The sequence below is a fragment of the Falco punctatus genome (assembly GCF_963210335.1).
Source record: "Falco punctatus genome assembly, chromosome: 2".
NCBI classification, from domain to species: Eukaryota; Metazoa; Chordata; class Aves; order Falconiformes; family Falconidae; genus Falco; species Falco punctatus.
In genome coordinates, this window is record NC_137581.1 from 56,061,603 (window position 1) to 56,077,142 (window position 15,540).

Below are 15,540 nucleotides of genomic sequence, written 5' to 3' on the forward strand. Positions count from 1 at the left end.
ATTTATCTCTTACTGAAAATGACTATAGGGCAATTACTTTTGAATGCCTCAGTTGTCAATACAAAGACGCAGATTTTAATCAGATTCACAAGCTGCACAAAAATACGTAAGGAGTTATCCTACCTAATATGGTATTTCCTTTTTCCAAGATGTGATGCCCAGTATCCCGATTTCCAGAAACGGTACCCATCCATTTCTTTACGGCTGTCACAGAAAGGTGCGTATCCATAGGGAGCTCCATTTAGGTCTAGATCTCTGAGTTCTTTGAGGTCACTTCTCACAATCTAAACAAAAATGAGATATATATAATTTAATACTATTTTTAAAGGGTGCATATGAAGACAGTTAATTGCAGCAGGCTTCCCAAAGTTTAATTTTGATTTTAAAAAAATCAAACACACACCTCCCCCACCCCTCACCCCCAATAAATGGAGACACTACAACAGTGGAGTATAGATAAAATATTCCACTGGAATGATATTTACTAAATTATTGTTCAAGTTAAAACCAAAAGTGCTTACTCTGTGGCCATCTGTGTAACACATTAAGTAGTAAATAAACCAAGCAATTTTTCATTCACAGACCAGTGTTTCTGGTTTCCCAATATTAAACTCCTTCATGCACAAGTGTAACTTTCAAATCTGCTGAATTCTAAAAAAAGCCTTCCTGTTTGTTACATAACTTGGGCACTCCAAAATTACTGCATTATTTGAAAATACCTTTGTATCTAGTAGTAAAGGACTTTCAAAAATATGTTTTAAGGACATCTGTAAAATGTCCTTTATTCACTAATCGATCATTCTTCCATCAAACCCCACTAATGTAATTTATGTAGTTTATCAGTGGTGACAAAAATTTTTCAGCTGTTTTGGAGTACAGAAAAATCCTTACAGTAGTTAGGACAGACAATCAGTATTAGTACTGTATCCAGATGGAATTGCAGCAAATTGCAGTCCGCATTGCTACATCTAAATTTAATTTATTCTCAAGCTTTGGAAAAGGACCGAAACGTGATATTTGTTCTGAGGTTTTTAATAACCATGTGATAGACTCTTCAGTATCTCCTCTGTTTTGAGACAGCATGTTACCTTTTAGTATATTACACAATATTAATTTCTGAGTGAAAGACTGCATACAAATTTAAGAAAAATGGAGACAGAATTAATCTTGAAAAATTTCAGCCATTTAGAAGTTGTTCAAATGGTCTGAAATAATCACCCCAGACTCCTTCCATACTGGAGAAGTCCATAGCTGAGAAGCCCAGAGACTGAATCACTCAAATATGCCTTAGGTGAAATGCACCTTTAAGGTCACACATGACTCTAGACGCCTTTCTCTCTCCACAGGCAATTTAGGGCAGCTCATGGTGGTGAGACTTCATTTCTACATGACTAAAGACAAATAAAATTATCACATTTCACTTTCTGTGACACCACCAGTTCAGCCTGTACAACTGCAATAATCTCACGAGACCAATGTCTGGATAAAATGGCCACAGAGACTGAAACTGCACCAATTTAAGACAAAACAAATTCCTCATATTTATACAGCATTATTTTTTCTTACCTGATCAGCATCAACAAATATTATTTTATCCACAGCCAAAGGGAAAAGAACATCCAAAAAAAGAATTTTGTAGCCCCAAATAATTCTTTGTTTTTCAGTCTGTTGATAAAGCCAGTGGGGCCACTTATACTGTACTAACTCATACTTGAAGCCATACTTCTTAGCCATGTGAGGAATAACATCCTAGAAGAAGAACCAAAAAACCTATTAGTTGCACGTGTACGCAACACACAAGGACTCCAAAAGAAAAAGAGGGAATGTCACAACGCAGTTGAAGCTGTGTTGGCCTTACTGACTACATAATTTATTATTTTAAAATGTTTTTTTTAGTTCTAGCAGTATCCTCAGCTACACAAATATAAAAAGCATTTCCTCCAATCTCTTGGAGACTATTGGAAGAGAATAAATTATAACGTATGACTGGGCTCTGGGTTCCTGAAAAGAAGAACCTCACACATAAGACTTTTAAAATACTGGTATTTAATGCATTCAAGCATCGTTTTCAACTGTGAAAATTCAATTATATAACACCACAATTGTAATTTTTATTTCTAAAGCTACTTAACATTTTTAAGAATACATAAAAGGAAGATGTTGCTCCTACCTTAAATGTTGGGGAGAGGTAGTTTTTCAGAAACCAAAATTTAACTGGTGTTTTTGTATGACGTACGACAGAAAGCATCATAATTCTGTGGAAATAGAAGTCTATAATAAACAAACAAATACACACAGGTCATTAAATTTCTACTGCACTTAAAAGGTGCTAAAGCTTTCTAAGTTTAATTTCCTTTAACTCTGATTAAGACGAAGTTTCTGTCTACTTCTAATTAAAAGCTTTAAAGAGCATGTGTTCGAGACTGCTTTGAGATGGACTTATTCAATGCAGATTGGCTAAGCAGTATTAGAAAGAACAATTTCAGAAGTGGATCTGTTAACAAGTTTTAGTCTAAGACATGCCTGACAAAATTAGAATAACTAATACCTTATATTAACTTGGCTACTGAGAGAACTTCTTTTAGAAATATATTGGCTGAGTTTAATAGGTTGCTGAAAGAAAAACAGTGGGAAAGAGAAAGCACAATTCAAGTTAAGATCCTCTTCAGAAAACCCTTGGTAACTAAACCCCACTACTTTTGATTCCTTTTTTTTTTCTTCCTACTATTGTGGCATTTGTTTGGTGCAAGATAAACAATGCCTTAAAGTCTTAAAAGAGGTCAAGTCTGCCTTAAAAAAAATAATCAAGAAATAAGCTTCAAAATAAGGTAAAGAAGCATGTAGGATGCTTTAGAATTAATTTTTTTCTTCCTTAAAATAAACGAGTCTTTCCCTTTATGAAGGTTGTTGTAGGCTGAAGGAAAGAAATGCAGATGGTCAAACTGCATCAGACTAAGAAATAAAATCACGAGAACTGATGCCTATAGACAAGTACTCAAACCAGAAAAGTAACAGAGATGGTTGTGAACAGATTAGGCCATACTGTAAGAATTCTTAAAAGCAACCACTGTTTATTAAGACTATATGTACATGTAGTAGCTTCCATAGTTTGGACTAAACATAGACAGATACAACTAATGAAGTCACTTCTGCTATGTCTTTATAAAGAGAGGCTGAACTTCACCTTTTACGTTCACACTTCACACATGCACTCATGAAAGGCATGGAGAACATTCTTCTTTCTTCTAAGAATACTGGTATTTTTGAACATCTATACATTGAATCACTTTGTTCTCAAATACTAATTTAAACCTCACTGTATAAAACTTTTCTATGTTTTCACAATTGATTCTTTATACTTTGTTTAAAAAGACAGTTTCGTTAAGCTTCTTAGTTTTAGGATGAAATGTAATAGTAAATTACTGTTAGTAATTAGTATATTACTATTACTGTTAGTATAGTAATGAAATTTGATAGTACTGCTATCACATTCCTTACCTTAAAAAACGTTCATATAAATGTCCTGAAGCAACGGAAAAAATGTTAAGAATATCACTTTTCTTTTCCTTCTCTTCTGTTGGAATTTTTTCTGAAAATCTAATAAACCCCCCCAAGATTATTACACAAACATTCAGCAGAAAGGAAATACTACTACATTACCATTAATCTCATAAAGAATTGTATTAAAATACACAAAAGACATACTCATCCCACAGTAACTGAATAGACTTACATTCTACTCCCACTGCACATGCCTATGATACCAAAACCTTTTGCAAGCAACACCTTATACCCAGTCACCCAGGACGAAAAATGGCACAATGCAGTCTTGAATATTTTCAATCAAACAGAACCCAAATTTGGGCAGAATTCGATGTTTTATCAAAGCCAAAAATCAGAAGTACACACTCCCAGAATATCTTGAGAACTGGGTATTTTAAAATCAGCAACAATTATTTTTCAAGTTTCATCCACATGCATTCTACATCAGAACCACCACTGAATATTCTTGAGATGCGGGATGTCCGCATAGCCCCAGAAGTGGTTGAGCTGAACATACACCCTAAAATACAGACCGACGTAACAAAGATGGTCACACCAGGCCAAAGCACGTGCTTAGCCTAGTATCTTACCAACAGCAAAAGGCAAAACTGAGTAGTAGCAGCCTTTCCACAATGCTCTCGTAACATTCAGCGGTCTGTGGTGATGGGACTTCCTGAGCGTTTTTTGTAATACTTGCTGAATTATTCCTTAAATTCATCCAATTACTCTCCCTATAAGCTACCCTATATCTCCGAGGTATGTTGTCTAGAGGTTTTCTTGTTTCTGCTGCACAACATTCTTTCCTTGCTTCGAATACCAAAGTCTACCAGGATTGTTTTTTAATCATGTATGCTTCCAGCACACACAGCTGGAGGATGGTGGCTGTAGTCTCCCTCAGGGCACTGCTTCATGGATCTCAGAACGGCAAAGGCTGCCCTAGCCAAAGTGGTTACAGTATAGTTTGATATTGTTGGAAATTCACCCCCAGAGTTTTTTTTGTTTGGTTGTTTTTTTTAGGTGAGTCATTCCTCACGTTTAGATTGTGTGAATCACTGCTATTAATTTTTCTTCTTGTTAGATCCCTTTTAAAAGTATACTTTAAAAACCATACAAATAAGTATCCTTCATAATCTTTAAGAAGAGGTGAGACAAGTCTCAGATCTCCAGTTTTGAATTTGAAAGAATTCAGGTCACTAATACAAAGCTGAAATGTCACAAGGCTGCAATGTGTGTAAATGGTGTGAAAAATCTTTTGAGAAATCCACGTTCTTTTCACTCAGCAATGGCAAGAGCAGATAGCACCGCAGTCATACCTGATTAGGACTACAGCAAATGCAAATGAAAGTGACATCAGTGGAGCAGCACTGACTGAACCATGTGGCATCTAAGACAACCCCCCGACTAGCACTGAGTTCTCACAGGCTAAACAGACCGCAGTTCACAGTCCCAAGCAGTCTGTCTGCTTTCTTGCTGACATTTTGTCTCCTTTCTTATACTTAGTGAGAGCAGGACTGAAAGAATGTCAAGCTCTTTGTAACATAACCATTGCCACATGTGGCTACAAAGACAGGTGCGAAAAAAAAAATAATCAGGTTTTGATGCAAGAATCTTGAAAATACTGATTCTGCAAAGCTTTACAGAAGCCAGAGATCTTCCAAATTGAACAAGTTGCTCTGAAGAAGGCAGGATTAACCTGTAAGGCCACATGGAAAAGCAGTCAGTGGGAGAAGGGCAGTTCAGTTATGAAAGGACTTGGGTGACATGGTAGGCACACGTGTCCCATGTCAGAGCACGTGTGGGTTCATGTAAAGAACAGCGTGCTGGCAGGATATACTTTTCCTTGTGGGATATCAGAGGAAGGATATTTGACAAGTTCCTAGACAGCAAGAGGCTAACAGACAAACGGCAGGCCTCAAATCATATCCTTAAGCCACAAACTTAAATCAATGGGAAAAGCAAACAAACTTCATTGGGTGAGGGGCTTCAATAGCCCAGCAAGCTCTGAGCCTGCTGCACACTGATAAACCAACCCACCGCAAAAAAAGGCTAGATCCAGAATATTGTGAATCTCTGACCTATAAATTTCTTACAGAAAGCTAAGATATTGACCACTGCACATATATCCTCTGAAGCAGCCAATTAGAGATGGGAACGTTGAATGATGAAAAATTCATGCAACTACTGTCGTTCTGCAAAAGAGGCCACCTTTGTGCAAAAACACGCGTTCACTTCCCTGACCTGTGGTTTCAGGAAGAAATTTTTGGGAGTTGTAGTATAGTAGTCTGGAAGGCTTTCTGAATAGAGTCAATGTAGCAGTAAAATCATCTGTGGATAAATGGCGATAAACATCAAATCAGCAACAGAGACTCAATAAAATGTTCAGGTACTTGAGATACAAGAGGCCTTCCCAGGAGAGATGATAAAGCTGAAACAGAAGCCAGTCCTGGATCTACCAAGAAATGTGTGTGCTGAGAACTGACTGGAGTCAACTGTTTACTAGATAAAGTAGAACTGCTATGCCTTTTCTTTATCTTCTTTAATAGTCTTTGTAACTGACAACCATTGCCAAGGCTACTGAAAATGGAAGAAAACCTTTGCTGAGTCTCACAGCAGTCATTTGGGGCCAAAAAGTCTTTAGGGTACGGAGACAATAGTGATGAAAAAGCCATCTTTAAATCCCTCATACTGACATTATCCCTTTCTTACTAGCTGAATTATATTCCTCTGTATATTCCTCCTGAAGAGCAGAGGAATCTGACTTTACCTCAACAGTACATCTTGGAATGCTTAAAGGTACTTATGGACAAAGCTACTGCGATTACTTTTTTCCTTCAGGGCAAAGAGACCCGGGATTATACTTGGATTAAGTCGTTTACACAGTCAAGTCATTAGCCCTGAACTGGTTATTTCAGAAAGCATTACCTTGACTACTTTGCCTTTGCAATTACAGAGCCATGGCAGCATACTGCAGTAACAACCTGTGCAGGAAATCAGGGTTTCCAAGAACAAAACAGAAGAAGTGTTTCCTATGAAGTGGATAGACTGCAGTATGGAAACTGTGTATTGCAAATTAAGTCCCCCCTAAAATACATTGGTAAAAGTCATCCGACTGAAATGGTCTCAAAAGGACAATTAACGTATCTTGGAAACTGATATAATACCCTGTGTTCTGCTCCACAGCACAGATATACCAGTCTACTAAAAGAAAAACCCTAAAATTTTTCTAAGCAAAGATGAAACACCATTTTTTTGCCCTTATCTCATTCTCAAAAGTGACATAATTTCAAAGGGATTTGTATCTTATTAATAAAAACTAAAGTTTTTAAAAAATATCTGCCTGAACTACACACCAGCCACAGACAAAATAATTATGAGCAACTGAAAACAAAGTTTTAAAATGGTATATGGCAAATCAGAAATACGACAATGTTATTAACCCCAAATGTAGAGTTTGAAATTTTGAAGTTTATTACTTCAATATAAAATTTATAAACTTCAAATTGAGAAGTTTATTACAATTATTTATAAAACTCAAACTTTAAAGTAAAAGGTATTTTAATGTCTAATATAAAAACAATTCTTGAGGTTTTGTAAACTGTGTCTAACATCAGACAAGCAGCATCATAGCCTGCTTTTTGATGTTCAGTTTGATACACCTGAGTACAATATTACTGGCTGAGATTTTCACATTGAGACGGAATCCCTGCCACAACAAAATGAAAGTAATGCCAATGGAGAAAATTAACAGGAACTAGAAATGCAAGGAGGGATTAAAAAGGAAATAATGACATGTACAAGACATAATAGCTTGTCTTTTCCCCCTTTTATTTATATTATAAATCCCCTGGAGAGCCTTTTTATATACTTGCATCACTTAATGTATTGCTTGTATTATTACTCATATTAAGTAAGAAACACTTCCTTGCTATAAATAATAATAAATGTGTCCTGGCATTGGTTAAAATACAAGCAAATTATTATTTACCTTGTAACTGATTCCTGATTTCCTTTTTTCCCTGTTCCATCAGTAAGGAGTTCTTCATTCATTTTATCAGGCTTTTTCTGTACCTAGTCATTAAAATAAATGTATTTGTGTAATATAGGATGTTAGTTGATAACAATTACTACTTCCATTGGGATATCTAACTACAGTGTACCTACTGGCAAGAGCTGGACCAACATCTTAACAATTTTTATTTCAGGAACATACTTACTGAACTGCATTAAATTGAACAATGTCATTTCACAGTTTTAAACAAAGTACAGAACCTACTGTAATAAGAAGGAAAACAATCAATTAAGAAAAAATAAATGGTGATTAATAAATCAAACAGCATGTTCAAGCTCTCTGTATTTCTTTATGCAAACAGTAACTAAAAGGATGGGGAATCATATCTCATTTTCATCCCTCATGAGTCTGTGATCCAGCCATTAGCGGGCAGAAGAAGGGTAGCAGGGTGTTGCACCATGCATGGATGGGAAACTGTGATTCTCATAAACTTTTCACAAGGAGAAAGTGACAAATCCATCGCTGAAACATAAGCTCTCCCATCCAGCTTAAGCAATTTTTGCTGTCTTACCCAGATACTTAATAAAGGCTCCAAATTAATTTTGCTCGTTGACCTTAGTTTCCTTGATAAAAGACACCTAATAGTTTTTGAAACCCAAAGAGCTTCTAAAACATTAAGTGTTTGAACATACTCAATTCTAACCATATTTCACATTTATTTTAGTTTGTCATTTATACTGTCAAACTAACACTTACAGACTTCTGTTCACACTAAATCATGTATCCTTTTAGCTAATGCTTCTGAAGCCACATCCTAGGTATCGCTGAAGTGATTCTACAGTTCACCTGAATACTAGAGCTTACATATTCTAGTTGTAAGCTTAATACATACTATCTTTCACATAAAACAATTTTCCTATCTTGACCCAAATGGCACCCTTTCACCCTTTTCTGTGGTTTAAAAGCAGGCTGATCACACTCGAGAGTTACACATTTTCTCCAGGTTCTGGAAACTTTCAGTTACAGGATTGCAGAAGAGACTCATATATGTGGTTTTAAAAATTCCTTTTGTACTTAGACAATGTAAACTGTCTAAAATTGGGATACAATGTATCAAGGACACCTACACAAAATGTTATTTACAAAACAGTGGAAAACATAATACTATAAGGTTCTTTCTCCTTAGTAACTCCTGTTTCATTATCTCTTTTTGATACATCTTTAAGAATGAAAGTAACAATTTCATTTAAACAAATTTGGTTGCTTAGGGTAGAATTCAACGTACCTAATTTTAACTTCCACTCTGGTATCTGAACTTCTTTTAAAATCCCTCCCCAGTCACAGGAGAGAAATGGATGTCTCAAGAGGTGGTCATCCCCTTGGTTTAAATACATATGTGAGCTGTGACGAGCAGTTCTTTAGACTGTCTTTCTCATTCTGCTAAGCGGAGAGGAAGTTTAAGGCACCTGGACTACACTCTTAGACACCTTAAACTAGATCAGATAAATCCCATCTATGTTTAACAGCTTTTTAACAGTCTCCCATGAAATTAGCATAACCTGATTGGATCAAATTAACTACATTAATCTGCACACCCTTCTCTAATTATACAAAATCTAAATTATATATTTCAGTATAAGTCTTCCAATTAAATATAGCCTAAGACATATAAGCATTAGTTGTATTTCATATACAGAAAGACTGCAGACAAAAAAGGTATGTCTTTACATACTTGGACTTTGATAATTTTGCTTCTGAAGCTGTTTAACACCACAATAACATCTGTCAGGTCAGCTACAGAATCTGTTCCTTCATGTCTGTGAAGAGAAAAAAACCAAACCATGCAAATGCATTGGCTCATTAAAACATGCATTATTACTTCTGTTTAGTTAGAGTATAAGGTTCAAGACTGCTGATATTTACAGAAACAAAAATTTCTTCACTTGCACCTAATTATATCTTAAAACTCAGAAAGTTTCTGAAGTTATCGGTCACTAGACACTGTCTACAGTGGCAGCCCTCACTTTTTAATTTGGATTTTCACAAGTTTATCAACCAATGAAAAAATGCAGTAACCTAGAGCTGAACATGTTATTATGCCTTATACAGGTATATATTACATTCAAATATTAAACTATGTTTTATTTTACAAATATGGAAAACATCTTAGAAATTGCTGTGTGATAGCACTAAATGTACTTTTAAAATAAATCTGAGGAAACCTTTAGCACAGTGCTGAGACAGTACAGGCTGGCTTTGGTAACTGTACCCCTAAAGACCTGGCTGTCCAAGGCACCACATGAACATCTGCCCTACTGAACATTAGTTTAAAGCCATTCAGGCATCTCAAAATCGCAGTTCACTGAGTAACAAGTATGAAAAACATTGCTGTCACTCTGCGATACAGAGCAATAACATAATCCTCAAATTTTACAGCTTTTAGACCTCCATAGCCCATATATTTTTCCTTCAATGCTTTCTGTCTTTTAACAGCTTTATGTTGTTTCCTCTTGCTAAGGCTGTGCATTAAAAAAATTGGTTTAAGAAAGCAATCTGCCCTCCCCAGAAAAAAGAAATATTATTTCAATCCATTTCATCTAAAAATGACAGGATTTTATATAATTATCTGAATTTCCTATTTAATATTTTTCTGTAAAATGGGCCTATGATTACTAAGTTTCATAGAAATGCCTGATTCTTGTACAAAACAATGTTCAGGATTATCTTGACTTTTCTACTTTCCGATTTAGTTTCATTTTCACACTTTTAAAGTATTGCACATATGAACACTTGGCCAAGAACTGTCTTTTTATCAGAGATGTACAGTACTCAACATAAAAGGTCACTGATATACATTTTAAGTATAGTGTGTCATTAAAAAGCTCTAAAATAGTAAAACTAGAGCCAGCCAAACTGCTCTTAGCAGAAATGGCAGCAGCTGGCACAATGTTCTCATTTTTGCCCTCAGTTTTTACACACTCAAAATTTTCTTTGTTATTCACTCGGTTACCTCAAAATCTCTATGCTATGAATTCTGTAGCTAGCGCTGCGGTTCTGCTGAAGAAGATTATTTTCCAAAGTCCTTACAATATTCTCAAAAGCGTTTGGTTTGGCTGTAAATTTAACAACATCACTTTGTCTCCCTAAATCTCTTCCGTGAATCCCTCACTGTAGGCTCCATCTTTACTGAGTGCCAATTCTTTTACTCTGCGCAGCACTCAGTGTGATGAATTTCTGTCCCCATGTGAACAACGTACTGTAAATAGTGACAGTCACCATTAGTTACCTCAGACACTTAATGCTGGTCTCAAGACCCAATTTATCTGTTTCTCCAGTCACATCTTTGTATACTTCCTACTACACTATGGTAACATCTTTTCCTGATAGAGTACTTAAGTTCAATTCCTAGTCACCCAACTACGTGCTAATGGCTGCTTACAGACTAGGATATTCACTTACTTTTCTTCTCTGAAAGAAAATTAAATCCATAATACAGTCTCTAATTTTACATCAGTGCTCTGAATCATACACAAGACCTCTTGTCCTTTCTCTGTCTCTGTGTAAATGGTGTTCAGCATGTTGTAATTTTATTCATGTAACAGATGTACATTTCAAATGAGCAATCGTGTGAATAAGGTTTTGAATATGACCTGGGATCTAGAAAAAAATGGGATCATGATATATAAGCACCCTTAAGCATACCAGTAAGGATTTTGTGTTTTGTCCAAAAGTTTACTAAACTCTGTTAATGTAACTTAGTTTGTAAACTCACTGAAAGTAGGCATAGCTTCCTTTTTAAATCCAAGCAAGATGCATTGCATACCAACAATTAAGTATTTAACAATAACTACTTTGCTGTTATATAATTACTGTACAAAACTAAACACGCCCACAGTATTTATGTCACAGCTTTAAAACGTTTCAAAACACCTACATACTTTCAAAACAAACATCAATATAATACAAAGTATAATTTTCCATATGGAGAACAGAAGCATTCAAGTTCAACAAACGGAAACCTTTTAAAATGTCAAAAAAAAAAAAGAACAAAAAACTCCTTGCCCAAATTATGAAAGATAAAACTTTCAGTTAAGCAGTTTGCATACCATCAAAATATGATAAATTATATCTACTTGCCTTTTAAAAAAATTAAATATTCCACAGGAACTTACATGTATCTCTCTAGATATAAACTATTTTCTGCAGTTTTATCTTGCAATACCTACCTGTTTTCCTACCAACATCACAGAATCAAATTTCCAATAATAAAGCATTGCTCAGACTGTTGCCAAGTATACCAATTTTTGTTTTCCTAATATTCATAGTACTTAATAACAAATTGATTTACGAGTGTGACTGCTTCAAAATAATGATCCTTGTTAGAAGCAGTGTTTGGGGAAAAAAAAAAGCTTATTTCAAAACCTGTGTATTTACATAAAGTAAAAATAAATTACTTGCATATGTATTAGATGCTACTATAAGAGAAGCAAATAAGCACTGAGATACAGAACATGCTGTAACTTCAAAATCCTGTATTTCTACTACAACTCCTATTTAAAATGTACAGGCCTGTGCCTCAAAGAAAAGAGGTCATCTGACAGTTCAGCAGGGGAGGATATGGCTAGTATACAAAAATGGAGAATATACTGCAATACCTCTTGGCAAAATTCCATCCTGTCAATAGTTGCTTGAGTTCTGATAGCAATTTGATACTATTAATACTGATACCAGTAAAAGTAGTATCAAAGGTCCTGGTACAGCCTCCCAAACATATTTAGCTGTTGTACTCTAAACCTACAGCTTGTAATAATTAAATGAAATAAACACTATTACTTAGATTCCTCATCAAGTAGGAATTTTACATAACTTAGCTGAGCTTAATTAAGCTCATTTGTATTGCATCTTAGGGAAAAATCAGTAATCTTAAAAAACAGCAGATTTAAGTTTCCTTGCATCCAGTCTAGAATATAGAGTGAGTTTGTTTCATTTTTTATTTCAACTATAGCTCATTACATTTTTTTTTTTAAACTATGGTATCTTTTATAAATCACTTTATATATCTGAAGAAATGAATGTTAAATTAAGACAAATTATATAGCTAGAGCTGGTGCAGATTAAATGAACTTCTTAGGATAAAGACTATTTTTCTGCTTTTTCAACAGATTGTAAGTGGTTTCTGGAAAAATTAAATTGAAAATTGGAAAGAAACAGAATTAACCTAATACCCCGTTAACATTTCTTCCTGTAACGCTGAAACTGATGCATTAACTAAATATCCAAAACAGCAAAGATGTTCATTAATTTTTTCATCTTTTAATAGTAGCTGATGACTAAACATAATATGGAACTATGTGTTCCCGAACTCCAAGTAATAATAAGTATTTTATGAGAAATAAATCTGTTTCAGGCCACAGAATTACAGAGCTGGGGGTGCGAAAGGAAGAACTGAAGCTGAAATAAAACAACACTCTTCCTCCAGAAGGGATAGGATCCAAAGCTTCATACGGAAGCCCTCATATGCTAGAAATCTATGCCGTTACATAAAACATGAAAAAAAAAGATGATTCTTCCAAGGAATAGTTGGAATGATGGCTAGCATACGTTCCTCATATGAAAACCAACCATGGACATTACAGATCTACAACCCATATAGGTGAGAACTAATGCCAGTTACTGGAGTAACATGACTTCTTTCCATGCTCAGGGGTGAGAACTAATGCCAGTTACTGGAGTAACATGACTTCTTTCCATGCACAGGGGTCTACCAAGAGAGGGAAATGTGGTGCAGTCAACATGCAGATAGGGTACAAAACTGAAGGGTGCTTTTGTATCCTGAGGTGGTATAATCACAGTGACTCTTAGATGACTTACATAATTAAGAAACACTCAGAATTAATTGAAGAAAAAAACCCCTAGAACTGAAATTAATATAATGTTCCTGTTAAAAAAAGACGCCATCCATCAGTAATAACACTGCATTCAGAGGCACCCTCAGAACCAAAAAAAATATGAGAGTGAAATTCATGGCACTTCCTTCAGCTATCAAGACACTGCTGGAGAGCTAGCAATGCTCCACTGTACATATTCTTGGAATGACATGATAAGTATGTTGGGAATGCCAATACTAATCAACAAAACCAAGAGTGACATTTTAACAGAATTCGGTGCAAGCAGAGGGCACATGTCTGGTAGCTGTGTAGCTGTATAGTAAGAGCTAGTATCAAGTCTAGCTGAGCAGCTTAGGCTTATTACACATTAACATATCCAAATGCCTTCAAGAAGACATGGAGCAATCAAACAACAATTTACACTATCAGGAAATAAGGTATCTCTTATAAACTTCAAATCATCATTTGCTTTTTTTTTTTTTTGCTCATTTTCCTTCAGTACTGTCAGATCTTTTCAAAATATACTGCACTTTCAGATTAATTTATAAGTACGTTTCCAAAAGATGGATTATTACTTACGAAAAAACCTGGTAAATCTCTTCAGATCTTCCTTTACGCAATCTCAGCATCCAAGCACCTGGATTAGCTTTCAGCTGAAAATACCCCTAAGAAAAAAAGGAAAGACAGGCACTTTTTCTGTTAGCATTTCAGAATCAATCATATGCATACACAAAAATCAATTATCCAACATTTGGTACTGCAGCCAAGGTTAGCAACCATTACCTAGTCTCATGCTAGCCCTAAAAGTAATATGGCAGTGATGCAACCAACTATTACCTTTCCTGTTATTATTATATATTAATGTCTTACAGTGTTCCGTTTGTTTCTAGCTGAATTTGAGCATATACGAAGTCTCCACCTAGAACAGTTATGTAAGTGAACAGTAAAAGAAATAAATTATTAAACTGACCCTAAACTGAAAAGCTTCTTTGAGACTTTAAATTTTTGTCTGGAATAACTTTCCAAGTCAACACAGCTCCTACCCAGTTCAGGAACACTGCATGCAGCTATCACTATGTGCAAGCTAAATGAAGCAACCTTTGAAATGTTTCATTGAAACTTTTCATTCAAAGTTTCACCATGTTGAACATCTACCACTGAGAACGTATTCAGTACTTGCGTAAACACCAAAGATTCATGGTTTAAGCATTTTATTCCCTGTGATACAGTATTTACAGAGAACAGAGAATAGCAGATAAGTAACAGATCTTACTCATCAAAATCCTTCCCTATCAAATTACCTCAGCCAACAGAAAATTAATCTTTCACATCAGAAATCACAAGATCTTCTGCTCTAAGGACTGCTAAAGTGAAAAATAATTACTTTGGATGACCAAAGGAATTCTCAGGTGGGGATTTGTCCCACAGAGCCTTTAAGCACTTAACTGAAGCACTGAAAATAGGAGCCGCCTTTTGCCCAGATCACTGTGTAACAAAAAAGGTTATTTTAATCAGAATGTGATTTATACCTTACATCTGTCAGTGGAATCTCCATCTGAATATAGCTACCTCCTACCATCTACTTAACACAGTTAGACTCCTAGTTTAGGCACTTCAGACTAGTTTAAAATTAGGCTATATCCAAACCTATACTGGATCAGAAAAGCAGCAGTGGAAAGCTCAGCAAATCAGAGATGCACGTCTTTTGTAGACAGTCTAAACTCTAGGAGGTTCCTGTCAGTTTCAGTGTTACTAAGCTTGCAACACAGAGAAATGGATTTAAAGAACAAGCAGCTCAAAGAATTCTCATTAAGAACATGCAATTGTAGTGACTATTTCTGTACTTACTTACTTACCAGGTTGGCCATCACAATAGTATCAACCATGACAGGATTATGCTTTGTGCCCAGAGTGAACTGTAACCCTCGAGGAGGTTGTCCAGTTGTCACATCAAAACAATGTCCTTCAAGTAATATATATTCTAGTTCGTATTCTGCTATAACTGTCCCTTTTATCTGTGGGAGGAACATTTCATCAATAAATGATGTCATTTAACTATGTGGGAAAAGCAACATATTACAATGACAAGCAAGTTGTGTG

The 15,540-nt window shown here is 35.4% G+C and overlaps 1 protein-coding gene across 1 annotated transcript in view; it reads right to left on the reverse strand.

The window, feature by feature from the left end:
* UGGT2 (UDP-glucose glycoprotein glucosyltransferase 2) overlaps positions 1-15,540 on the reverse strand; it is a 91,449-nt gene that overhangs the window by 7,186 nt on the left and 68,723 nt on the right. The window contains exons 28-35 of the mRNA XM_080374995.1: positions 15,297-15,455; positions 14,020-14,105; positions 9,285-9,369; positions 7,529-7,611; positions 3,499-3,597; positions 2,171-2,255; positions 1,567-1,749; positions 124-284 (exon numbers count right to left, since the gene is read on the reverse strand). Coding sequence (XP_080231121.1) covers positions 124-284; positions 1,567-1,749; positions 2,171-2,255; positions 3,499-3,597; positions 7,529-7,611; positions 9,285-9,369; positions 14,020-14,105; positions 15,297-15,455 — 941 coding nt within the window. The remainder of the gene's footprint in view (positions 1-123; positions 285-1,566; positions 1,750-2,170; positions 2,256-3,498; positions 3,598-7,528; positions 7,612-9,284; positions 9,370-14,019; positions 14,106-15,296; positions 15,456-15,540) is intronic.